Source organism: Perna viridis, chromosome 2 (genome assembly GCF_037379345.1).
Source record: "Perna viridis isolate PV_CMFRI_1.1 ecotype Kerala chromosome 2, ASM3737934v1, whole genome shotgun sequence".
In the NCBI taxonomy this organism is placed as follows: domain Eukaryota; kingdom Metazoa; phylum Mollusca; class Bivalvia; order Mytilida; family Mytilidae; genus Perna; species Perna viridis.
Genome location: NC_142446.1, coordinates 51,794,021 through 51,821,829, shown reverse-complemented (window position 1 = coordinate 51,821,829; position 27,809 = coordinate 51,794,021). Strand labels below are relative to the sequence as shown.

The 27,809-nt window shown below is 32.3% G+C and overlaps 2 protein-coding genes across 2 annotated transcripts; one reads left to right on the top strand and one right to left on the bottom strand.

Annotated features, from left to right (window-relative positions):
- Positions 1 to 3,221: 3,221 nt before the first annotated feature.
- LOC148625710 (coiled-coil domain-containing protein 170-like) lies at positions 3,222 to 15,556 on the bottom strand. The gene is made up of 12 exons (XM_088569411.1): positions 15,168 to 15,556; positions 13,212 to 13,282; positions 12,633 to 12,687; positions 12,134 to 12,229; positions 11,366 to 11,622; positions 10,460 to 10,607; positions 9,500 to 9,685; positions 8,266 to 8,586; positions 7,411 to 7,611; positions 6,810 to 7,226; positions 6,257 to 6,493; positions 3,222 to 5,207 (listed from the first exon to the last, which is right to left on the bottom strand). Exons 1-12 carry the CDS (start codon positions 15,432 to 15,434, stop codon positions 4,887 to 4,889), a joined length of 2,577 nt encoding a protein of 858 aa, XP_088425537.1. The 5' UTR covers positions 15,435 to 15,556; the 3' UTR covers positions 3,222 to 4,886.
- A 10-nt stretch (positions 15,557 to 15,566) lies between these two features.
- On the top strand, positions 15,567 to 27,760 carry LOC148625709 (uncharacterized). The gene is made up of 4 exons (XM_088569412.1): positions 15,567 to 15,725; positions 22,378 to 22,590; positions 25,487 to 25,648; positions 27,648 to 27,760. The coding sequence occupies exons 1-4, from the start codon at positions 15,654 to 15,656 to the stop codon at positions 27,651 to 27,653; spliced, it is 453 nt and encodes a 150-aa protein (XP_088425538.1). The 5' UTR covers positions 15,567 to 15,653; the 3' UTR covers positions 27,654 to 27,760.
- Positions 27,761 to 27,809: the final 49 nt, after the last annotated feature.

Sequence of the window (27,809 nt, the reverse complement as noted above, 5' to 3'; positions counted from 1 at the left end):
TTTGATTGATTGGACATTTCTAATTGGACGAAACTAAACCAAATAACCAGTGGAATAGACTTGTAATACTGTAAAGGTGCATATTATTAGGAAAGTTTTATATGGGCACATATTACTTGATATTTAAATATTAAATGCTTTATGGCACTTAGAAAAAAGTAGGAGTCTTAAGACTTCTCCAGCATGATAAATTTAAATTGATAAATATCCACTGATGCATTTGGTAGTCTAACTTAAAGTTTTACATAGAAAATTCAATGCTTTGAATGTTTCCTAATTAAATTACTATGCTAAGCTAAGCATGTTCCAATTCATAGTTCCATAATTTATTTATCTTCAGAATATATAGATAATTCAATAAATAAAATTCAAAATGTCTATTTTGGAAAGAGGCAGCTTACGCAAAGCCCATAGTAGGATCTTCTTTCTGTCAGTTATGTAATTTTGCCAACAATATTTGTTATGCTAATGACTTAATAATTTCTTTAGGGAGGACAAATTATAAGAAAATAAATCTCCTGAACTAATATCGAATCAGCAAACTTTTTATTATAATTTCATTTGAAAATCCTTATAAATGAAAAAGTTATTCGTGTAAAATCGTATTTTAAAGATTGTTCAATTCAAATGTCAGTTACATCTCGGATAGAAGCATTAAGTACATAAATTCAAAACGAAATTACGTGAATTAGAAGAAGAATAAAATTAATATAGTGCCTTTGTCAAATTTTTAGCCTTCAATGAGCAGCCTCAGTGCGTTGCGTTATGGCCTAATTTTACTGTCGTCAATACCGTCGAGCTTTTCTATACGAGAATATAATCCTCGAGAAACTTCCGGAAATAAAATGATCAAGTTTGGGAATTTAATTCGAATAATTTGTCTTGATATGGGCCCAGTGCATTTTTCAAAAAATCTAAGTCGAATCAAGGGAGGAAAGCAAAACTGGGTTGTTCAACGGTTACACACAAACTTGATAATATCTGTGTAATATAAAAACCCAAACAAACAAAATAAAACACATTTTCAGATGCATGCACTATAGAAAATCGAATAGTTTCGACAATTTTGACTCCATGCATTTTCTGATAAATTTCAAGGATGATGCCAGGTTTATAATATTTTCTCAAACTTGATTGAAGACCCAAATCATTTTGAAAGTCAAATATGTCTTCACGATTTTAGACAAGTTTTTCTTCAGCATAAACAAGGATTTTCATAATACTTGTACTTAGACTTGCATGGTTTTCAACAATACTATTATAAAAGCAAGGGGAGATAACTTGTGCACCAGGGGCGTAGCTGCCTACACGCAAATACGCAGTTGCGTACTTTCGGAAAAAGTAACAAAAATAAAAACACACATTTTAAAAATGAAATAAAGGTTTTATGCAATGACTCACTGGGGGCCTTGAGCAACCCCTCGTCATAATTTTGCGTACAAATAAAACAGGCCTAGCTACGCCTCTGTGCATATAGTTTTCCTGAATTATGTCCCAATACTTGGAAATGGATACCTTAAGAATCATTCTTTAGAAACCATGGTATGTAAATATACATTGTCAATATTTATCAACCAAACCTTGCCTAATTAGTTTTTGCAAATCAGAGATACAAATGAGAGGGGATAAAAGTTACCAAACTTTATTTAATCATCCTCTTTCAAACCCTATTTTTTTTTTATTAAATGAAGATCCTTCTTTTTTATTCCAAATAATATTAAGAATGAACATCCATATTGAATATATAATTCCTAGGATTTTTTTTGTTGTCATAGGGTATTTTGTCCTATGTTGTAATATAAAAAAGAATAATCATGATTTTTTTTTAAATAATTGAAATATTTTAAATATTTACAGGATTTATAGAATCATAATGTCTCAATATAGACCTAATCACATTCAAAATGCATCCATCCATAAGTTAGTTTTAAGAATTCTATAAATTCACTTCTTAAGACTATTTTTTAGGAGATGTAAAGTTAAAAATAGAAGTATTAGTTTTCTTAGTATCTTATATTAGTTACCCAAAGTTACCACTTTGGTATTGATAATAGAAAGTGTTCCCTTTTACAATCATTTTATTAAAAATCAAACTATATTTTGCATTGAAAAGCTTGTTCCTGGCCTGTGTATCAGGACTTTTAAAATGATAGGCAAAAAACAAAGTTTCAGGTCTTCATGATGTCACCAACAGGTAAGAATATTCTCAGACTTAAGTTAATTTTTTTAGTTTAGTGGCACCAGTGCCTGGTCTTTTTTAAATAATACAGCAATTTCAACAGTTGTCCATTTGCAGGTACTAAGTATATTCCATAAAAAAGACCCCAAAAAGTAAGGACCTTCTTCAGTGTTCAATGGTCTCGCATTCATACAGACTGTTCTCAATTGTAATATATTTTCATAATTAGGGATGGCATCTTTGAAAGCATCTTTTCATCAGTATAACCAGCAATTTTCATCTACAAAATAGTGTCCTATAACCTGAGAGATCAATGACAAAAAAAGAAACACCTCCCCTATGGTATTCGACAAAGAAGGAGGCAGGGGCAGATGCAGGATTTCAGGTTGGGGATAGGGGGTGAGGTTGTGAACAGAATTAAAGAAGAAGCAAAGCTAAGCAAGAGTATTTTTCGGGTAGAATTTGTGAAAAATCAAGAATTCATGCCTAAAAAAAATTCTCCCCATTTTAAGAGGGGAGTCTACATCCAGTCTTATGATTCTGCACCTGGGGGATAATTTCTGTCTTGACTTCAAACTGGCTATATTTTACTTGTATCTTCTATCATACCCAAGTAAATATATTCAAACATATGTACTACACATAGTGCAGTAACTTGGTCATAAATACATATTTAAGAATATTCTAAACTTGATTTTAGCATATGCTAAAATAGGTAGTTAGGACCCTTTTACCACATCAAAACTACAGGACTACACAATTATTAGTATCACCATACAAATGGAAGCAGGTTTATCAAGAAAAAACGGAGGACAAGGTCCATTTTGATGCTCACTACATTTCTTGTAGTCACCTGGAAATGATTACAGAGGTCATCATTAAGCATACATGGTTAATTACAAGAGCCATGGAGGATCCAGAAATTCTGAAAAGTGAGTCCTGCTCATTTGATTTCCATTTTTTTTCTATTATTCAACCAAAATTAAGGCAAAAAGGTGACCCCTTACCCCTGTCTATGAGGGGTACAGAAAACACACAATGATACAATGGCAGTATGTTTAATGACAGTAAGAAATGGTATAATGATAGCATATTTACAAATAACTAAAAAGAATCTACAAATAAAACATGTAAACAACAGATATCACAGAATTAAACCATCAACCAAGTACTGGTACAACATACAAAAATATGCACCTTTCTCATTTTCCCTGGCATAAAATCTCAATAAGGGGAAGTAACTCAATATTTATTGTAGTTAAAATTTTAAACACAAATTGCTCAAAGTGTGTTTGGGAATGCGACTGCTGCCTATCAATCTCATCAACAAGTGAATTATTAAAAAAAAAAAGACCAAATACAGCTGATTGGAATGATCGATATTGGTAAGTACATAAGAAAAATATTAAAATAACCCAATTTTGATTTGAGGCTCTGTCATAAACAAGACATTAGAAAAGACATAGGGGTATCTAAAGTCTTCATACTAGCAAGAATTCCTACTCTAAGTCATCTTACTGAGGAATAACTAATACAGACACTGCCATTTTCCTAAATTGAAAAATCTGAATATTCATAATTTCCGAAACTAGAAAAACAAATCCTGTACAAATTTTAATTTTAGATGAATTAAATCTCATATAAAACAATTAAAAGTAGTATAACGATGACTAGTGTCACTGAATGTACTTATTCATAGTATTAGAAATAAACATCATTGTTAATCATGCTCTGTAAAGTAAAGAAAACAATTTCAGGGGAGACTACCCTGATGACATGAAAAAATTATAAGAATCATGTATTTGCTGTAGGTTTTCTGTTGTATAGAAGAACGCCCAATTAGTTCAAAATTCTTTTTTCAAAGGAAGTGTAAAGTACAAATAAAGGCCTATGTAAAGAATGTTCCCTATTGTTTCTCTCCCTACAAAGAAGATATACACCTCTATCACTGATATTTAGAATTAAAATACATGTCAGATAACTATATCTTAAATATTTTTACCCACAATATAAAAAAAAACCAAGTTGTCAAGTACAATATCTAAAATCAATATCAAAGTTTCCTATCAAACTAATAATCTACAATCAACATATCAAAATATAACAATACAATAAAATGACCAAAAAATATTGTAAAATTCAGTCTTGAATACATTTTGAGCCAAAATAACTAAAAGCACTGCAAATGTCACATTTATTTACTTTTAAAACACATAAATGGTGTTGAAAAAAGCCTTTGGCACCTAAACATAAAACATCACAATGCTAATGTCGCATAAAGTGAGGTACAATTTAAAGCAGTAACAGAAATTAAAATAAAATGAAATTTTTATACAAAAAAAAAAAAAACACAAATAAATGTAATGGAGAATACCAAGAAGACACAAAGTGTGTTTTAAATTTCATTTAAAAGATAAATTTCGTTTAAAGCTTTTTGGTCAAAATGTAGTCAAGTAATATTTTCTTACAAATTCACAAAGAACTAAGCTTTCCAGCTTATCTATCAGCTTGAAATGTCCTCAGCTTATCTTTGGTATAACATTCTTTGTATACCACTACACAACAGAAATGGAATTAATGTTGGAGTATAAATGCATTAGTAGGGACAGTATAGCTATTCTTATCCACTTGATTAGATTTTCTAATAAGAGGTACTACTAAATATATTCACTGACTACCAATAAATTTGTCTCTAAATCCGAAATTTTCAATATACTCTTGGGTCCCTTCTGGTTGGTGATAGAGATCTTGCTCGTGCTCTGGCAGCCTTCCTTCGTGCACGTTCCCTAGATCTTTTAATTGTTTGAGACTCAGTTGTTCCAATTGAGCGTCTGTAGTCCTCATAACCACTTATGAAACCATCTTCCATGTCAGCAAGTGCCTCTTCCATGTTCATGGTGGTAAATGCATGGGTATGGTGAGCCTGGATAAGTTTCTCTAACCGGGAGATAATTTCATAGTTTGGAATTGCTAGTGTATTCATATCTAGGCCTAACATTCTGGCTATAACTGTTCTGAAGTCCACAAGCTATAACGAGAAGAAAACGTTTTGATCAGGGCTTATGCTTATAAAACCCATTACAATTTTGTTTTACAATTTAAAAAATACCAAACCCTAAAAATGAGATGTATCTTATAAACCAGTTGTGTGCAACTCTTGTTTATGGAAATAAATTCTTCCAAATATTGTATAACAGGCAACTATTTAAGGTATTTAATTCTAAGACACTATTTTTCAAAATTGAGGGATAAATTATGAGTGAGTTTTCATACCTGAATTTCAAAGAATTAAAGGTTGAGCAATAGTTCTAAAACATTACGAGTAAAATTTTGCGAGCTTATATTTTCCTTCTGTATCCCGTACCACCTCAACATGAAATGTTATGCTTTAGTTTATTATGGGTGCATATTCATAAAACATATGCAAAGCAATAAAATAATGATTTCAGGAGATTAATCTGAAAAAAAATAAAAGATAAAACAAATAAATAAGAAAAACTGTGAGCAAAGGTCACTATCTTGATACCCCTACTCCCCCCATTGACACACCTATTGACCTCCGAATAGATTTGGATCCAAATCTGTAATAGGAGGTGCACAATGTAAATATGTAGTGAATTAGAGATCACCATATATAAAACTTCATGGGTAAGGCAAATCAACCTATGTTCTATGTTCATAGTCTTTGAAATACCTAATCAAAGTTTTTCATATGTTTTAGAGGTCTGTAAATCTGATTTTATGGTCTTAGATTATGTTTTGCATCAAAAGAAAAAAATGCAATTTCCTAAACTCATTACCTACATGCATTTGGTTAAAATATGGTTTATTATTAATTTTGTCAAAATTTAAGGGTAGAGCTCAAAATTCAAGAAAGGGTAGCCCTACTTATGAAGATTCTGTGAAAGTTTCATTGATTTACATTCAGTGGTGTAAGAGGAGTAACAGATAAGAGATGGCTACCACTCTGTGTAATGGAAGGAAGGAAGTACAGATGGAAATACATTCAATCCTACAATGACAACCCTCAAACTGAAAGAGGTGTAATAATCACTGTAAATTTGTTGGTAAAAGTACCTCTTTTTCTCTGTTCTGTGTTGACAATAGGGAATTCTTTGTGGTCCTGAGTTCACTTGATAGGGCTTGAACAGCATTATCAGCAACGACATGCTTCTCTTTGGTTGATGATTCAAACAAACAATGCTCATCTTTCAATGCACCTATTTTCCTAGCTTGTCTCTTCCTGACTTCTTCAAGTTCCTCAACTTGCTTGACTAACTCCTCTATTTCTTGTCTTTGTTCCATAGTTCTTAACTAAAAAAAATATATATTTTAAAATCAATCAAACTATTCCATGAATATCTTCAATATGTATATAACACTGTTTTAAGTTTGAATAATACTGGTATAATACTTTTAGAGTTACAGAAAACACAATGTAGGTACCCTTAAGCAACCATTAGACTTGCTTTTACTGTTGGTGACGCTGGTAAAAATGTACTACTTATCATATTATTAGAATTTCAAAGAAATAAAGAAACATCACATTATTCTTTAATACAACCTTTACTGAAAGAGAGGTATTCTGGTTAAAGGGAGATAACTTAGAAATTTTGTTAAGAAAACCTACCTTGATTTCACTTGATCCAAGCAACTGAGCTTTAAGATTTGTGATTTCTTGATTAGCATCTTGTAATTGCATTTTGTATTTATCAAGAAGTTTCTCCAGTTTCCTATTTCTGTAGCTCTCCGAATCCCTTTCCTTCTGAATGACTGTCTTTCCAAGTAGTTTCTCTTCCATACCAGTCATTTTCTTTCTCAATAAGTCTAAGTGAAGGTCTTTGCTTTCAAGTTGTTCCTTCAAAGACTTAACCTTTCGCTGCAAGTTGTAGATATGTGTAGATTTGTCAGCAATAGTGTCAGCTTCAAGCTTAACCAGCTGTTCAGCTCTTGCAGTAATAGCATCAATTGTAAGATCGAAACCTAAATCAGATGAGATTTTGTCCATCTTGAGGGTTTGTCCTAGTCTTTGGAGCAATCTCATATACTGCAATACAAAATGCAAAATACACTTATTTATTACTTACAATACCATAACAGAGAAACTTGATAAAATAAGACGGTTTTTGTGAGAAAGCAGTTTTTTTTAATTAGCTCTTACATATTGTACATCAGTTTAGCAGTAACAACATATTCATCTTCTTAGTTCTTAGAAATAAAGTGTAACTTACCTTTTCCTTGTCAACTCTAAAGCCATCTCTCAACACATCTCCAGCTGCAATTTCACCCTCAGCACTGCGTAGTCTTTCATGCAATTCATCAAGTTCGCTTTCAGCCTTTCTGGCTCTTGATGCAGAACTCTTGTGTAACTCATACTGTGACTCTAACTGTTCAGTCAATGCACGTACCCTTTCCTCTAATGATTCAATTGCCTTAAAACAGATAATATTAGTACTAAATCGGTTATTATTTGAATTTGGAATTATTTTGGATTTAAGAAAATAATAATAAAAATAATAAATTATTTATAAAACTTACCCCTACTAAGGGGTTTAGTCCTGCCTTCATGACTAAGGGGGGTTAGTAAATTTTTCTTGCCTTTCCTTCTCCAACTGACCTTACCCCTTTCGCATTTTTTTCTAATTTCCAAAATAATTCCAAATTCAAATAATACTTTCTTACTACTAATTAGTTTCACAAAATCTTCCACATTTTAACACATTATCTGAAGTTAACCAGGATTTACAACTAGAAAATACATGTTTGCCTACATAGATACATGTAGGACTAGTATGATAAAAATTTCCATTAATGGTCCCTTATCCACATATTACCTATTACTCCAAACTAAAACTTTTTGGTGTTTCATGGAGTAGGATAGTCTTTTCTAAGGTAGTCCTTTCTGATATTTACTCATCTATAGGACTAGGAGAAGTGTAAATGATTGTAAAAAAGTTCAAATAATAATATGATAAGTCTGCATGTAAATGTACTTTCATTCAAACAAGAAGTATTCTTTATTATGGAAACCATTTTTAAGTTTCTTTATATCACTTTTTTGTGATGTGTAACTAAACTGTACTTACAGACACCATCTCGGAGTTCCTAGACCTGAGTGATGCTATACGTGACTTGATAGCTTCCTCTGACCAGTCTAGGACAGTATCATCAACACCACTCAAGATAGTAGCTAGTTGTTCCCTGAATAAAGACACCTGAGTTTTTGTTGTTTGTATGTCATGCATTGTGCATCTGAACTCTCTCTCTTTACGATTTAATCTTTCTTCTCTCATATCAAGTTCTGATCTACCAGCACTTGCAGCTCTTTGTGCTGCATCAAGTCTTTCTTTCAACACATCTACTTCTCTTTCCAGGCTCCTCCTAATGTCAACAGCCTCGTCTCTCTCCTGAATAGAAAAAAAAACATAAAATTAACAGAAAAAAAACTTTCATAGATAGTCTTTAAGTTTAGTTTGGATGTCAGGTGCTGAAATTCAACAATACTGCCATGAATTTATGGTTGCAAATTCTTCTTATTTTACTAATTTGGTATAATATTGATATACTGTTAATACAAATTTCAATTCAATTTATACTGTTACAAATACTAAAACCAAATGTGTATTCAGCTATAAAAATATTACAATTTAACTAAAACTAGTCCTTATAATTATCTTAAGCAAAACAAATATAAATTGGAGGAGCTAATTTTATTTAGACTGTTACTAACATTTAGTCATATTAACAGAATAATGAATAATGCATGAAAAGGTACAACATGAAAAAAATACACACATGTTGAAAGTAAGGTGAACTGATTTTTTTTGTAATAACTAATGAGCTTTATAAAATAAAAACACCAAGAATATCAATGAAGTTTCAGTCTTTATAAGAAGCAAACAGGAAGTGATTCAAGCACGTCAAATACCCATGAAATTCACTTTTATTTTTTATTCACAGAAAACTACAGACCACATAACCAGTCTTAGTTTTTTTATCAAGTTGTTGCACCTTTGAGATAAAATTTATTTAGATTTTACATTAAAAGGGCACTTTGCGAGAGTTATCGTTCTTGATTTGGTTGATTTAAATGAGAGATGAATGTATTGTTTTCTCAAAAATACAGATGTGTATGCAGAAAAAAACTTGCGTAGAAAAAAGATCATTTGTTCAATGGGTTTTTTTCTGCACCATTAACTGCCTCTACCATTGGATGTGCATGAAATTTTATTTAGACTGGTATCTCATATAATTTTTATGTACACTGGTACCTTATATAATTTAAGGATAAGTGATATAAGTACTATTCTTAGGTCTTACCAGTCTCAGTCTATCTAACTCAGATGTATATCTGGTTGCTACTTTCTGTTCTTTGCCGACTTCTGAGACAAGTCTCATTATTGTTTCCCTGCTAGCTTTAGTTTCTAGCTCTGTACTATTCAGGGTTTCACTCAGAGTTACAATTTTCCCTTTGAGCAATGCATTTTCTTGCACTAAATCGGTGACCTATAAAAATGGGTTTCAAAAATAATATCAGCACATTCTAAATTAAATGATGAAAAACAATTGTTTTGGACAGACGCTTGTAAACATATTCTGTCATTTTTCTGAATTATCAGAAAATCTGTCTAAACTAGGCACTTTATTATCTTAAAGTCTCTTCATATCAGTTTAAGGAGGTAGACCTAGGGTAAGGGAAATAACTCTTGAAATCAGTGATATGTTTGTACCATATTCAATTTCACCAAAGCCTTTCAAGCTTTCCTTAGGAACAGAATGAAATCAGTCCAAGTTACTTTGATGCTTACTAAGATTGACGTCAAATACTGAACACAAACGTTTCAATGATTTGTAAGAGTTGTGTCCCTTACCCTAGATCTACTTCCTTAAATGTATTTTGAATCTTGTTAAACCAAACCAATTCTAAATGTCCAAGACAGGTTTGGTTTATACTACAACAATATATCCTTTTAAGCATCTAAATCCAAGTAATATATGTCTAGCATTATTACAATAAAGAAACTTAAATTGAAGAAAAACAATGTTAACTCTGATGAACTGTTTGTGTATTATTACATCTCTGTCATCTTTAATTATTTTAATTTTTGAAATTTGAGATATAATATTGTTCTAACCCTGATTTTTTTTTATCTTACAATCAAAAGCATTTAAATATTATTAGAAGACTGTGGCTTTCATCAATATATTCAATTAATTGTAAATCAATAGTTTGTGCCAAAGAAGACAACTATGCTGTACTTTTTTTTTATTTGTACTTACACTTCGAGAAATGTCTTCAACTGAACAAGTTTCAAGGGTGAACTCTTCAATTCTAAGAACACTACAAATTTGGTTCATCATCTCAGTATACTTTCTCTCCAACTGTGAACACTTTGAGTCAGCCTTCTCTCTATCCTCTAGAAGTTCTCTGTGATTAACAAGACAAGGTACATGTTATTTTAATTATCTTTTGTGTTTCTAACTAACTCCAAAAAAAAAAGTTGAATAAAAAACATTGATTCATAAGACATGTAGACCAAATCAATTTTGTTTTTTTATACAGTGAAACCCAAAACTGGCCTAAACCAGACACTTCTTGAAGTCCCTTTGTACTAATTTTAATGTATTTTAATCTGGGTAAACCGAACAACTTTAAAGTTCTAAAGGGATTCAGTTGAGACAGGTTTCATTGTACATATATTATGTATAAATGACTTGCCCTCTCAAGTATAGGGTTTATAAGTCTCATCATATGACTGTAGTTTAACGAGAATGGGTCCTAAGCTACCATTCAAATGCATGGAGATTTTTCATATACAGAGCATTGAGTTTAGTATTTAAAATCAAAACATTGTTTTGAGTAACAATACCAATAACAAATGACACATTTATCTTTCTACATGATAAAGGTGTTAAAAAAGCATAATATAAAAGATTTTGCATTGTAATACAGCCTTCCGATATCCCCGAAGTAAACAATAAAATGCAGATTGAACTTTGGATTTCAATATGTTCTACATTGGAAATTCCGGTAAGGAAAATGAAACCATAACAAGACTTGCATACCCTGTTGACATCTCAAGTGATCAAATTTTCATTTACTCTCTTTTACCAAGGGTCTTACATGGCATGTATGGTAATCTTATCATCTTAGTTAGTCTGAAATATATATAGTTGAAAGATTACCTAATTCTAGTCTCTAGTTCAACTATTTTATCGGCATTTTGTCGATTTTGTTCTTGTAGAGTTGAGACAGTAAATTCACTACGACCCACGGCTGACTGATAAGACCCTGATCTGCTTTCTAACTCAATAATTTGCTGTTTATGCGATTCTAGAAGTGCTGTTAGTCTTGATTCATTTTCTTTGCTAGTTTCATACAAGGTTTTCATTTCCCTGACTTGGACATCTTTTTGATCCAGTTCTCTCTCTAAGTTTTTTACCTAAAAAATAAGCAACACAAAATATTCAGAGTATGATTCAATCAAATGTCTTAAATGAAAAAAACACCCATGACATCCATTTATGGAATGTTTGGTACAGTCCAAAAATATATACTAGTATACATTTGTGCTTAAACCTTTAGCTTATTTTTTATGTTACTTGAGTATATAGGGGCAACTCCTCTGCTGTACCAGTGTATAATATGGGGCCAGCTGCAGCCTGCCCGGCGGTATGAGGATGGATTTACTTGTCGTTCATTGGAGACCAATGGGTGGCCTTGGGCTGACATTTTCATCACAGTGGGTTTGTTGATTCTTTGACATATACACCATACCTATTCTTGTTATATTAAAAAGTGCATTGTAGTGGAGATATTTAAAATAATATTGCTTATCAGCAGTAGTTTGCAATATTTTCTGGTACATCAGAACAGAGATTTTCAACACCTTGATTTTCCTCATTTTAAATTAATGTCAGTCCTTTAAAATGCAAATAAGTTAATAAACTTACTGTCATACACAATTTATCATATTTAACTGAAAGAGCTGCTAATTCACTCCTGGCTGATTCAACTGCATGTCTGTCACCAAGGTACACTGTATCCAGCTATAAACAAAATTGAGATAATAACATTTCAGAAGTATATTTCCAAAAAGATGTATTTTACATAGTAACGGGGTTAAAATTTCCTTTCAACTGTGAAAACTCCTGGACTTTTTTTTATTCTAAATAAGAAGCCTTCAATAAGAGTAAATGTAAATATGGTAGTAAATGATATTTCAAAAGTCCTGCATCAGAAATTGATGGTTTGGGATTTTGGGTCAGTGCTAATTTGAACTCCTAAAGTATTAAATATCAGACACAGCCATTCTCTGTTCTTCTACTGGATATCTTACTAAATTTCTGCTTAAACAACAAAAATTTGGGTAGAAGTAAATATGGACTATAATTAAAATCACAAAATTGAAGATATTCAAGATTATTCACGGGTTAGATCAAGTGTACTTACTCTGTATGTTTCTGAGGAAGAGGGTCTTGTTGCTACTTTTGGAACATTTTCCATGCTGAAATAACAAAATTATCTATGTCGTTAACTAATATAAAACTTTGATATTTTATTATTCACGGTAAAATGTTTCAGGGGTGAAAATTTTACTGAATTAAATTAACTTTCAATGTCTTTTTGGGGCTTTTTACAGCTTGCTTTATGGTATGGGTTTTGCCCATCATTGAAGACTGTACGGTGACCTGTAAAAGTTTAATTGTTTATTGCCTGGCTTTTGGTAGATGACTGTCTAAATGACAGTAATACCATGCTCCTTTTTTCATATAGTTCATAACTTGATTTATATGAAGTATTAAATGTATACACTTTTAAATCTTAAAACGGAAAAAAAAAAAGTTTGCTCACTCCTTTCCTTGTTTTACGTTAAAGTTAAACAAAACCTGCTGATTAGGAAAAATTCTTTATATTGCACAAATCTGGAAAACAAATTTATAAAAAGAAAAATTTCAGAATTGATGAAAGAGAGGCTCAGTTTTCACCCAGTTATTCAAAAGCAGCAAGAACCAATTTATCTTATTTTACCTGACAAGTTGTTGTATCAAGGCATCTTTCTTTTTTAATTCATCTTTGAAAACTTTTACCTGGTCTTGAAGCTAAATAGAAAAACAGAAAAAAATAGCATTCACTCTGTAAGCTCATCATCTAAGAAAAGTACAATTGAATACAAGCATGTAAATACTAAAATGTATCTACAAAGCATACTAAGAAAGGATCTTTTGTTGATGGGCCAAAGTCTAAACAACATAAAATCAATGGGTCCCTTGGTTAAGGCCAGGGCTCCAGAAGTGCTAAAAGTAGATCTAGATGCCTTTATTTTTTAGATACTTTCTCAAAGTAGAGTTGTGAAGGACAAAATTTAAAAAAAAACCTGAAGAACTGCCATTCTCTTACAGAGCAATATAATGATGAAGCCATCAGAACATTACTTAAGGTTATGTTTTGAACGATAAAAAGGAAATGTCACAAGAAATTTGTTTGAGAACGATAAGACAACAGTTTATACAGTGAAACTTCTCCAAACCAGACCCTCAAAAAACCAGTCCTTCCTTCAAACTGGCCGTTTTCAAAAGTCCCGGCAAATATACCTTAAAACCTGTGTGTTTTGTCTTCAATAGACCGGCCACCCCCTTAAACCCTACATCGGCTGGTTATTCACAGTTTTAATTACATATTTTAAATAAAAACAACCTCTCAATTCCGGCCGTCCGGTTATTGTCCACCTGTAATAAATGTGTCAACAAAACTCTAAATGATTACGTAATATTACGTAATTAATAATTCATTCACTGATTGGTTTGCATTTCGTCAATGGACAGATGATATTTGAAGGGGACAATAGTTAAAACAACAAATTTTATCCAGACATTTTGTCACTGGTTGGCTGTTAATTGGTGTGTACACATGTCAGGCAACCAGGTTCATTTAATAGTATGATCTTTATGATCTTTTAACTCTTCAAATTAATGTGACCTGTACCGAAGCCAAAACAACATAGGGATGAAATTATTAGACTTTGTTGATAGGTAATTTACGAAAAGGAATACAAATAACTAATTACCATCGATAGCCCTTTGATCTTTAATACATATTTTTTCAAAACTGTGAACATTATTTTGTCGGCAATACTGTTTGTAAAATCAAATCATTTACAAATAATGCAAGCCTTGAAATGAAATAAAAGGCCAAAAGTTTTAAATTGGCATTAAATATGTCTTGACCAACAAACTGACAAGGTGTAGGGTTATAGCACACATTAATGGAAACAGCTCTCAGATTGCATTGCTTATTTTCACAAAACCAGCCATTTTTTCTTGTCCCAGTGGTGGCCGGTTTGGAGAAGTTTCAACATAATTAGAATTTCTTAGATTCCTGACTTAAAAGACCAAACGAGGTTAAAATCCTTTGAATTTTTTCTAAATGTTGCACAGCTATCCTGCCTTTATATTGATTTACAGTGCAGCTGTTCATATACATGTAAAAGAGTGGCAACATGGCAATTCTGCAGTTCATAATATATAAACATTTTTAATTATTTCTCTGATCATTTAATTTAAATTTCTTCCAGTTTTCAGGAAGTAAGAACCACCTGACGCTACATCAAGTAAGTATCGATACTTTGGATACATGTAGAACCAGCCAAAAAATGATTAATTTTTTTTCTTGATCCCTGACAGGCTATTGTAGCCATACAACACACTTTTTGCTTCATTTCAGATGTCAATTTCCTTACAACAGAATATGTGCATGGCAAATGAAATGTCATTTCTATACCACTATATGTAACATACACATGTACATGTATACATGTACCAAGGCTAATTTGGATCAGTTAACCGACATTTATTAATATGAAATGACATTGCCTCATCAAATGTAAAGTTATAAAAATGACCATTCAGTACTCAGTAAGAAAATATAAATGTTCAATCAAGTAAAACTAGTTGAAGCATGAATCAATGGTAAAACCGCCATGCTTACCTCTCCCATGGCTCGTCTGCTGTGGTAAGTTGGAGATGGTGGTCGTGGAGTAATGAGCGAATCTGACAACGTATAAAGTCCTGATGTCGGTGATCTTGATCTAAGTGTTGGCGATTTCGATCTAAGTATGGGTGATTTTGCGCGTGGTGATCGTGAGCGGTATTTATGCACTCCGGCATCTTCAAACATTACCCTCCTTTCACTATAAGAATTTCTGTGAATTGAAGGAAGTCCTTCTCTTTCATAATTATCCAAGTAGCTTGCCATTGTTGAAAAATTGTCTGTTTCTTCTTAAATCAATCAATATTTGGATGTTTTAGTCGTTGTCATTACAGCATACTGGCTTCTCGTTGTGTTAACACCACATAGCAACACAATAAACACGGAAAGGCACCTGTTCGAGATTTCAACGAGACTTCGTCAGGTCAACGTCAAGGTCATTTACGAACGATCTCGCTGAAGAACTACTTTGGTACGGAACAGAAAATGGCATACCGGTTCTCACAGCTATCAGGCAGACTAGCTTCTGCAACCCAGCTAGCAGCATACAGACCACAGGTTTAAACTTGTCCTAGTCTAATGAACTGATAGGTTTTTTAGTATAATTTCCTGATCAGTCACGTATCCGATACATTAAAAAAGGGGGACAGCTATAGGTCATCCGGTCAAACAAAATATATACTTAAAATTGTAAAATATGAATGTTAAATCCATAATAATGTTGAAAATGACCTTTGGTTCCTTAAGACAGTTATTGTAATGAAAAAGCCCTGCTCAAGAACGGAAAATAGAACTGATATTTCAAATTCAGTGCAACTGCAAGGCCAAGGAGTTAAATATAGAAGGATTCGCATCTTGTAAATTATTGCAATATCTCACATGGAGAGATTTCAGTATACTAGCCACAGCTACTTACCGCCTATACAGTCAAAATTAGGTCATATAAAACATTGATATCACAAAAGCAGGGAAGCTACAGCTATAAACATCCTTACATACACCATCACGGCATCAGACCATATTTATCAATTTAAAACAAATTTTACGATGATCGTTTGGGTCTTGAAGAAAGAGTTAGAAATTTTATTTAGGAGGGAATGCAGACCCATCGAAACCTGCCGGACCGTCGGACCTGTCCGGTAAAATTGTCCCGGGTCCGGTAAATACATGTTGCTTGTCGGCCCTGATGTCCAATGTTTTTTTCTTACGTTAAAGAAGATTTTCTCAAAACTGAAGTGGTTTTTGTGAATAATAAAACTAGAACGTTTTAATAATTACGTGAATTAGTCTACAGTCTAGCGAGATAGTCAATCAATTTGATTGTAAACAATAATATGTAACTTCCGGTTCATTTGCTACACGTCATTTCGTCCTTTGATATATCGTCCCTTCCGTTGTCTCGCTACTCGTTTACATGTGAAACATGCGGTCATTATATTGTCAAAATAATAATGAAAAAAATAAAATGAAACACAAAATACTGTTGATGTTATAATGACTAATGATGCAGATGTTGAAATACTTGATGAGGAAAAGAATGATATTGATAATGAACAAGTTGAAGTTAACTCAACACTTAACATTGTGGAGAGCCTTTGTGACAAAGACAATGATGATGATTATGAAGACAGTGAATGTTTTGACTATCAAGATGAAATGTTGAATTTTGAAATGATTATGTTTTATGCCAGAGATTGAGAATAGATTTTATAATTTAATAACAATACTTTATTTCAAATTTAAAAAATCAACAATATATAATACAAAGAACTCAAAACAAAGTACACATGTTTCATTTATGAAGACTCATCAGATACACTCTAGCCAAAATGAATAATGGTGACAAATTAACAAATTCAAGAGCCCATACCCAGTAGTTTTAAAATCAGCTTGATAATAAGATGTACTTGGAGATTCCCACCCCCCATCAAAAATGTTAGCGTGTCGATAAATTGTTCAGAGTTTTTTCGGTCAGACAAATTGTCGTTTGGTCAGACAAGTCATCACCTTGTGTCTGACCGAATGTCAGATGTACTTAAAAAAATTTCGTTGGGTCTGGGGAATGCCTTTCTTGAGGGTGTGACTCTGGACACATTTTTTTTTATATCAACAGTTGGTCAAATAAAAACATTGATATCATGCAAGAATGGGAGGCTACAGCTGCAAAATATCTTGTATACAACCTCAGACCATTTCTGATCAATTTGAAATAAATTTTATGATGATAGATGGGGTTTTGTAGAAGGAGTTTAAATTTTAAATGAATAGGGTAACAGCCCTTGAAAGCGGGGCTACGTAGTCAGGAGTCAAAACAGGCTCTTATAAACGTTGATATCACAAATGCAGGGAAAGCTACAACTATAAAACTCCTTATGTTCACACCCATTATTTCTGATTAATTTTTAACAAATTTTATGATGATTGATCAGGTTTGGAAAAAGGAGTTTGAATTTTTAATGAGGAGGGAAGTACATCTTCGAAGTTGGGACCAGGTCGAAAATTTGATAAGAGATTAAGGTCTTGAATGTCGAGGTATTGATCAAAACAAAACGTTGAAAAAGTCTGGAGGCAACTTGAGGTGGGATATTTTAATTTGTTTTTCATACCATATGGGTCAGAATACCTACATTTATCATGATGAAATGTTTAGCGATGGAAATCGTCCACCATTAACAGGGCACACTCAGCATCAATGAAATGCATCATTGATAATCTCACTGTATATTGCCCCACGCAATATATTTATTATCATACTATGTAAAATTGTGTGAGATTCCAGTTCTTGGCAAGGCTTGCTATATATAAATCATTGTTCTGTGGTAGTGCAATTAGAATAATAGTAATCCAAATTATGCAGTCTTTGTCTTTTGATGCTAACTTTTAGTTTGTAAGTAATGACTTGTCAGTGGTTCACATTTTCCTTTCAAGAGTGATAGGTCCAGTATTTTTTTTAAATTTCAACTCAAATATCCACATGAGAAAAATAATAAGCTCTCATTAAAAAGGTTGCTGTTACAGATAGTCCAGATAATCATGGAGTTTGCATTTTTTAATGTGATGTTAATGTCTCACATTGCAGGGAATCAACAAAGGAAAATTAAAATTGACCTCTAAGGAGGCATATTTATTTGGACTTGGTATTAATGATGTAAGGGATTGATGAATGTTCTAGAACGTCGGGGAAAAGGGAAATCAAAGGTCTTGTTCTAGAACCCCTGCTGATTAGAATACTTTGCTTGATTGTGGTGAATTACTTATTTTGTCAACAATATATGTATAAACTATTTACAGTTTCAATAGACTTTTGTTTGACAAGGATATTACTAGTTATTCATATAAAATCAAAATGAAACACTACTCAAGTTTTTCCTGAGTGCATTCTTATATAAAATTCTTTAAAATTATTTTTTTCTGGACTCACAAGCACAACAGAAAAAAAAATAAAATCATCTCATTGCTGAACAGTGTCTGGTAAGTTCTGGTTCTGGGCTTGATTTTTCTTTAAAGTCTAACTAGATCTGTCATACTTGTTGCTACACTATATTCATAGAGTGATGTTTGACTGACTTCATGTGTTCAAATTTACTCAATAATAGTAAATGTAAAACATGGTAGGTCCAGGGACTCCAGAGTCTAGGTAAATGAAATTTTAATAGTCCACCCCTGCATTAGAAATTGAGGGTCCCAGACTTCGGACTAGTGCTAATTTGAACCTCTGTGACTTCCATGTTTCAAGTGGTAGAGTTTTTTTTTTCTCAAGATCCATCACAACAGGGCCAATTATACAAAAATGTATCAATTAAGAACCTACTGACCTTATTGTATTACTTTTCATTGTTGATATGGACTGTGTAAACCAGTCATTCTGTATGATTTACACATGATGGAGAAAAAAATCACAAAATGTGTTGCACAGATCAGGAAATACAAATGTACTAGGAGATAAAAAATGAATATTGTTTAGTGATGAAAAAAAATAGTGAAGGAGTGTGCATTTCTGAATAGAATAATTTCCTATAAATACTGTGTTTAAGTTTTAAATGTGAACTAGTGCCAAAATTAAAAATTGGTTTTATGAAACATTAAAATGGATGTTTAACCTGAATTTGACTCCATATTAGTAACTGTTGGGTAATTTTAGAAAAGCATCACTCTTATAATAATAATAATAATAATAATAAAATCTTTATTTCAAGAGGGTTACACATTTAGTTTACAAGCTAATCTTCCCTGAGGCCCTCACACACAAAAACTATATCTACTAGAAATTAAAAATAAACAACACAACACAAAAACAAAAGCTGATTTGACTATACCAAATCACTTTAAGATAATACAATATAGAACATTAAAAAAAAACCCCAAAAAACAGTGTAAGCAGCAACAATTTTCTCTTAAGATACTCTATTCAAAAGTGTTAAGGTACTTCTTTAGATTGATTTTGAATGAGTTGCCAGTGGCTTGATTACATAAATGTTTGGGTAACTTATTCCACAAGACAGACCCAGAATGTGTGAATGAATGTCTGAAAAGTTCAGTTTTAATTTTTGGGATTATCAAATTCCTTGTTCAGCATTTCTTAGTGAATAAGGTTTGTTTCTTGAAACATAGTTAAACTTTTCTGATATGTAGCTTGGTGCTTCCCCATGGAGAGATTTATAGGTTAATAGGTATTTGTGGTATTTAATCCTTGTTTCTACTTTCATGATTCCTAATATTTTGAACAAGGGTTCTGATGGAGAAAAGGGTTCAGCATCTAGAATGAGGCGGATAATCTGTTTTTGGAGTTTAAGAATTTTGTCTAATCCTTCAGAGCCACAGCCACTCCATACAATACAACAGTAGTCAATAAGTGGAAGAATGTACCCATTATAGAAAGTTTTTCTCGTTTCAATGTTCAGATATTTCTTAATCTTTGGTTGGAGATACAATCTTGATGAAATATTAGAGCATATATGATCAACATGACATTTCCAGCTTAGAGTATCATCAATTTTACACCAAGTAGTTTTTCACATGATGAAAATTTTAAAGCTTTATCATTAACTATTAAGGAGGGTATATCAACATTTGACATTTTTTGTCTTGTTCCAATAATCATACACTTAGTTTTATTAGGATTGATAAACATACGGTTATTTCTACACCAGTTTTCAACTTTTCTTAGATCATCTTGCACATCCTGTTGTAATAAATTAATATTTTTCCCAGATTTGTGTATGGTTTTATCGTCAGCATACATATCAACATTAGTATTATGCATGTCAAGAGGAAGATCATTAATAAATATAACAAATGAAAGTGCTCTAAGTATGGAACCCTGAGGAACGCCTAAGCTAATAGTTTTTTTTGACGAGAAAGTGTTTAGAATACTTACTTGCTGCTTTCTATCCTTCAAGTAGGACTTAAAGAATTGCACAGTACTGTCATTTACACCATAGATCATTAGTTTTTTACAAAGTGTATCATGATCAACAACATCAAAAGCCTTGTTAAAGTCTACAAATATAGCCAGGTTTATGTTTCTATCATTCATCTTGCATAGCCATTTATCCACAATATTCACAAGAGTAGTTTGGCAGGAGTGTTTAGGTCTAAATCCAGACTGAGCTGGATGTAAAAATTCCCATTGAGATAAATATTTATACAAGTGATTAGATACATGTCATTCAATTATTTTTGACAATGAAGGAAGTATTGAAGTAGGTCTGTAATTTGATACTAAATCTTTCTAACCACTCTTGTAAACAGGAGTTATGTTTGCAATCTTTAGTGAATGTGGAAATATGCCTGAATCAATCATACAATTATATATGTAAGTAAGACTTGGTGCAGTAATATGAGACGTTAATTGCAGCACCTTAGGCCCAATATTATCATATCCAAATGACTTAGTCGTATCTAACTTTAATAGTGCTTCATAAATTTCACTACATTTTACTGGAGGTATCATAAACTGTTTATGATCATAGTTTCTAACCTTTTCCTTAACATAGTTATGTAGTTTATGAAAATCATGGTTTGGCACAATCATCTGGTTTCTTAAATTCTCAATACAAGAAGTGAAGTAATCATTGAAAACATTAGTTATTTGCTCTTTGTCTGCTACTTTTTCCCCACTTTAAAGTTTCAGTTCCTTTGGTGTAGATTTGACTTTAGGATTTAAACAATGAATGCACTTCCATAAGTTTCTGGAGTCTTTACTATCCTTTACAAGATTTACATAGTAGTTTTGTTTTGCACTATTTATCAGAAGCGTTGTTTTATTTCGCCAAAATCTATAATCTGACCACATACCAAAAGATTTGAATTTGTCCCTTTGCTTTCTTGCATTTAAAATTTCATTATTATTCCAATCTGGTTGTTTCTCCCTTTTAACTCTCTTTGTTACAATTGGGGCATGTTTATTTAGAACAGAATTTAACATACCATAAAATAAATCGAGGCACACAGAAGGATCACTTTCTTGCTCAATAAGGTAAAAAGGTGTATTCATCATCTTATCTAACCATTGCACCTGGTCCATATTTTTAGTGGAATCCAGTTCTCATTATTTTTTTGTTTTTGTGTGTATTGTATTAGTTAACTTATGTTATTTACATGTTTGATGTTTAGTCTGTTTTTGTGGTCTAGTTTTTGTCCTTGGATTATAATACCTTTTTCCTTAGAGCCAAACCCCCCAAAAAATTTGTTCTTAACATGTTTTGAGCTACATTGTATAAAAGATATATATGCTACAATCTATGATATTACCAATTTCTCACATACATATAAAATACACACACATGCCATTTCATCTTAAATACTAGTACACCAGTCGCTCAAGCAACTCTTGATTTTTCTCATTTTCCTTGATTTTGAGCAGATCCTGATTTTAAACTTTAACAAAGGAAAAAAATAAAGTGATGAAATTGTTATAGTGTGTTACAAGTGTGTCTATTTGTATACAAGTACTCTAAGACAAGCATGCCTGAGTAGTGAGTAAGTCCATCTAATTTACAAATATAGTCTAATAGTATAAGTTTGGGCAAGGTTTTCATATTATTCAGGGTTAGTTTAGATATGCATCATCGTATTGAACAAGTTCAGATAGATTTGATCTGTAATGAAGAAATGTTTTTTTATAACTTTAAAATTTAGAAGTATTGCCTACTTTACTGTTTTGTTTCTATTGAAGAAAGAATGTTTAATTCCAGCTTTTTTTTTTCAGGGTATCAGAGCTGTCCCTCTACCTGCCACAGTTGTTGAGTTGAAGCCAAGCTCTGCACCTAAAGTAACACAAGAGGTCAGAGCCAAGAGTGATGCTGCAGTACCACTTTCAGCTTTTGAAAATGGACTTGCAACCGGTAATGAAAGCAGTTGGTATTTCAAATTGAGAAACAGAATCCACAGGAAGAGGAAGGAAAATATCAAATTTAATTTAGTAAGTAGACAATTTATGGTCATTTTGTATCCTCCCCTCAGCATTTTCAAACCATAGGGTTTTTAGAGGTAATTTAAGTAATTGTATTTGGTTAATATTAATTCAAATATATATTGAGTTCAAATGTCAGGTAACTGTTCGAAGAGGTAGTATCAAGATCAATACAAAACGTATATCTAGAGGTCACATTAACATTTTTTTAAAAATTTTTTCATGCAAGAAATTTAATCAAAACGCAAAAAAACTAACACCTTGCATATTTTGCACACAGGGTCAACATCAGCACATATTACAGTTTTCTTTTATGTTTTTTTTAAATCTTATATGATGACCATTCTTGTCTATTTGTAAGGACTTATTTTGCCAACTTTGGAAGCAATAATTGTCATACCAAAATCACTTGTGAAACAACCCAAGTATTTTTACCCATCTCTGCACTAGAATAAAAAAGAGCCTTGTCAAAAAGGTGTTGACCGTGTTGTGACAAGAGTTAGTTAGAATTATTTACTTGTATGCAAGCTTTACAATTAAAAAAGGATTTAATCAGGGAGCAGTCTGATGGACATAGAAACATGGGCCGATAGGGTGTCTATTAATTGTCAATTCTATTATTCCAATGTCTTTTAATAGCATCCAACAAAAATTTTCAACTGTTTTGAATGACTCAAATTCTTTCTTTTTATTTCACTGCAAAAAATTTGTGGTTGTATATTGGTATGATGCTGTCATTGTCTGTAGACACTTGGTTTTTGTGCGATAACTTGAGTATTAGTTGGTAGATCTTTATAAAATTTTATAACAAAGTTACAAATCATCACAAGGGGAAGGTTTGTATCGATTTGGGGGGTTATATCCCCAACCATTGTAGAATTACATGTAAGGGCTTATAAGTGGCCTTAAACAAGTATTTAATAGAATTCAACTATGTTACTCCAGTTAAAGCTTAGGAATATATATGATATTGTTCTGCAATATTGTATACAACAATGGTCAGACTTGGATTGATTCTAGGGGTAAAGACTCAAACTTTAGAAATTAGGGGAAGAGGGAAGCAGAAAATGTCCGGACATTAACTTGACTGCCACTATTACTCATTTTTGGTCTTATTTCGAAATTTTTTTTATAGGATACCTTATAAAAATCTGTGTCTTTGTGTTTTTTTTTAATCCAATTTCAGATTCCTCTTTCAGTTTTTTGGTTATAAGGGGTCTAAAGGGCCACACCCCTCAAAATTACTTTTTTTTTTTTTTTTGGGGGGGGGGTGGTCTGATTTCGAACATTTTTAATTGAATTTCAAGTTTTGTGCTATATAACAATACATCATATCAGATACCAAAGGAGGAGTTGCATCCAAAAAGTATTCTGTTTGAACATGCTGAAAAAATAGTCTATTTCTACAAATAGGAGACATCACACCCATTCATTGTCAAGATTTGCTAACAAGTATGCTGGTACAATTAAAAATGACTAACATGTCTGAAATTTTGATGTACAATGTAAAAAGAACATTGAAATATGGGTATCATATTTTCCTGTAGCTAGTATATAATGTACTAAATCTTAATCAAGTACTATCTTTAAAAAAAGATAGCTGACACAGTAAAATGTTGTTCTTTTTTTAAGTTTCTACATTTCTTTCAAGAAAATAACACATGGCACGCAATGTCAAATCTTCGATACAGTTTTTTCGAACACCACTAAGTTAGCAGTATTTGGCCAATCGGGAAGTATAATTGCAATCAGGTGATTTGCGTTTCCATAGAAGAGCGTCCTTAAAGTCAAAGGGTGAAAAGCGAAACTATACTGACTGTGTCGGAAAAAAAATTCTATTGTATCATATAGTGTCCATAATTACCCTACTATTTATGTTTGTAATTGCATCAGTTTCAATGAGCTATTTATTGCCTGTTATACTTTATTACTATACAGTTTTATTATGTATGGTATTGTGTCATTGGCTTTGTTGTTTTCTGTAGACATTTGATGTCTGGGCAATAAATGGAGTATTATGCAAGTGTTACATATATGGTGTAAACAAAATTGTGAAATTATACCACAAGGTAGCATACCACAAAAAAAGCTTAGATTGATTATGGCGGTTGTGACTGGAACCATTTAGGAGTTAAGGGACCACCTGGATTTTGGTTAAATTTTTATTCTGTGTCGAATATTTTATGCCATTCAAAATTCAGAATGAGGTACATCAATTTGTGAAACCTCAACTGGTCAACTCACCTAAGGCAAGTAAAAAATCCATTTGGTTAGTGCTAGTTATTGAGCTTCTGTCAATATTACAAGTGATTATTTCCTGACTAGTATCTTAAATATTAAAATATTTAATAAATATTACCAATCTTACTCTTCATGTTCAGTATTTAAGGGATGTACTTTACTGGCTAGCAAAAATTTATGTTGACAGTTTTTAAAAGTGTGTTTCTAGAAAAGCAGAGAATGCTTACCGTACTGGTGCACCTGGTTCATGTTCCCAGTTTTTAATGAGTCTGAGTTGCTTATTTGCTTTTGTTACTTGATATGTATTATTTTGGTTATTTTGTGTTTGTTGTCTGTCTGTTTTCCATGTCTGGTCTTTGTCCCTGGATTACATTCTTTTTATTTCCGCTAGAATCATGGTTCCCTTGATTACTCTTGTCAGGATTTGGTGAGAATTTTAAAATGTTTGCACACACTGATGTGTCCAAACTTGCCCAAGCTGTATAGGGTTCATCCACTGTGGTCATATCAAGCTGTGCCCTGCAAAGCATTTTATTTGATTTTAAAATTGAGGATAAAATCGATCAGATATCTGGTATGTTTAACTGCCTCCTATACTGAATAGCCTAAAATGCTTAGATTGATAAACTGAAATAAATTAATGATATATATTTGTCTTTGATAGAAAAGTATTGATGAAGGCAAGGACGTATGGGCTTTCAAAACTGGTGAAAGAACAAGAGCATATGTTTTAGTAGTTTTGTCAACTTTAGCTTGGTTTTACAATTGTTACCTGTGGAACAACAGTTTCAGAAAACAGGAAATTAACAGATTTGGAAAAGTCAAGGTTGGTGTGCTTCATATTTGTAAATATAGATTATATTGCATTTATATTATTTTCTTGTTTTATAGATGGCATATGTGTAAGTACATGTATGTACTGAAAATTCTTTGTCTGGGCTTTTCCAGAAAAAATATCCTTGGGGCAGGGGGATGAAGAACGCAGTTGATACTGTAATGTAATTGTGAATTTTTCTCATAAGACAAATGTATTGCATCTTTATTTTAATGTCTCGTTGGTACCTCTTATCATCATAGGTGTGCTGTCCCCAGTACACACTTTTTTAGCTCCCCTGGCCAAAGGCCATGTGAGCTATTGCCATCACTTGGCGTCCATCGTCGTCGTTGTTCGTCGTCAACACTCTTCTTCTCTGAAACTACTTGACTGATTTGTGCTAAACTTGATATAAATGTTCCTTGGGGTATCTTGCATGGAACTGATGTGGGGATTTTTGATTTGTCAAAAAACATGCCGCCGTTACTAAAAATAGAACATAGGGGTCAGACAGTAGTTTTTTACATATATCTCCAAAACCGTTATGTTTAGCTAAATTTTGGCATATGATAAAAGTGTTCAGCATGATGAGATCTATCTCTGATCAAGTTTTGGCTTTAATCCGTTAAGCCATGTTGGAGTTATTGCCCTTTTTCCATGAATTTTGCTATTTTTAATGTTATTTCTTTCAAAAATCTTCTCCTCTGACACTACTAGACCAATTGAAACCAAATTTGGTATGAATGATTCTTGGGGTATCCTCCTTAGAACTGATTTTTGATTCTTCGAAAAACATGGCCACCGTTACTAAAAATAGAACATAGGGGTCAGACAGTAGATTTTTTAATATATCTCCAAAACCGTTAGGTTTAGCCAGACTCTTTCAATTGCTGAAATGATCCTTATTATAAGGCCTTCAAAGGTCTTCAGGGATCAAAGTTGTCAGGCAACTCCTTGTAAGTGTTATTGCCCTTGGAAGATGAAATTTTTTTTTTACAGTTTTCAGCCAAATATCTTGAAACCTATAATAGATAGAAAGAAACTTTCAATTGCTGAAATGATCCTTATGTTAAGTCCTACCAAAGTCTTCTTTAGTCAAAATTGTTGGACATCTCCTTAATAAATTTATTACCCTTGAAAGACAAACTTTAAGAAGGTGAGCAATTCAGGCTCCTGGGAGCCTCTTCTTTATGGAAAAGCCCTCAGTAAAAACTGGTGGAAACATTAATAAATATAGACAAAAAATACTGAAGCGAAAACATTGAAACTATTCAAATTGTTCAAAGTCCAAATACATGGCCAGAACATGAAAACAAAAAAACACATGATGTAGCAAACCAAACAAAATGGTTTACATGTACATATAAAAACTGAAGATAAGGGAACCAAGATTTAACACAAAAAAATATAGCACTAGCAATGTACATTCCCACAAAAAACTGGAAGCGACAAAAAGGAGGGTAAGCATTTACAGCTCCACCAAAAGAGCCTGTCATATTGCAAGTGGTATAATCCAGTAAAAGTCTAGCAACAATAATACAGCTTCTGGACACTAATCACTAAATAATTTGAAGTTGTTTTTATTGATTGTAGTAAGACATTCATTGGCTGGTATTTCATACTACTCTCTGAAGTCAATTTACTATAGATTTTTTTTTGGTTTTTGATCCTTCAGGGTCAAAATACCTTATGTCGCAGGTGCATCACTGGAACCTCCCTAATATTTCTGAACACTACACAAAAATATAGTCCAAATGTAATTCCTTTTATCATTCAATACCTCTTTTATAACCAGTATATATGTTTTTTTTGCATCTATGCAGACCAACAATATTGTATCATTTCTGCAAATAAAATTAAGATCTAGTCTTCATATCAACTGAAGATTTGATGAACTCCTTTTTGGCTTTGAAAGATATTTAGTTATGAATTATGCTACAATTTCACAAGAATCAATAAACATACAGTACTAACAAGTTTTTTGAAGGTTTTATGTGATTTTTATTTTCAGTTTTGAGGAAGGAATCACCTAGATGTGTGATGTAGTGACATTGTTGTTGAGGAAGAATACTGTTTCAAAAAAAAAAGAGACATTTAAATTAAATAAAAAAAATCTTTAAAACATATGTTGTATAATTCTTGTAGCATTTGTAAAATATTGCATTAGGGAACT

Coding starts and splice junctions, on each gene's coding strand:
- LOC148625710 (XM_088569411.1), bottom strand. CDS start 15,434: ATGGCAAGCTACTTGGATAATTATGAAAGAGAAGGACTTCCTTCAATT. Junction 12,230..12,632: donor CTTCCTCAGAAACATACAGA/GTAAGTACACTT, acceptor TTTTGTTTATAG/CTGGATACAGTGTACCTTGG. Junction 6,494..6,809: donor TTGGATCAAGTGAAATCAAG/GTAGGTTTTCTT, acceptor TATTTTTTTTAG/TTAAGAACTATGGAACAAAG.
- LOC148625709 (XM_088569412.1), top strand. CDS start 15,654: ATGGCATACCGGTTCTCACAGCTATCAGGCAGACTAGCTTCTGCAACC. Junction 15,726..22,377: donor TAGCAGCATACAGACCACAG/GTTTAAACTTGT, acceptor TTTTTTTTTCAG/GGTATCAGAGCTGTCCCTCT. Junction 22,591..25,486: donor AAAATATCAAATTTAATTTA/GTAAGTAGACAA, acceptor TGTCTTTGATAG/AAAAGTATTGATGAAGGCAA.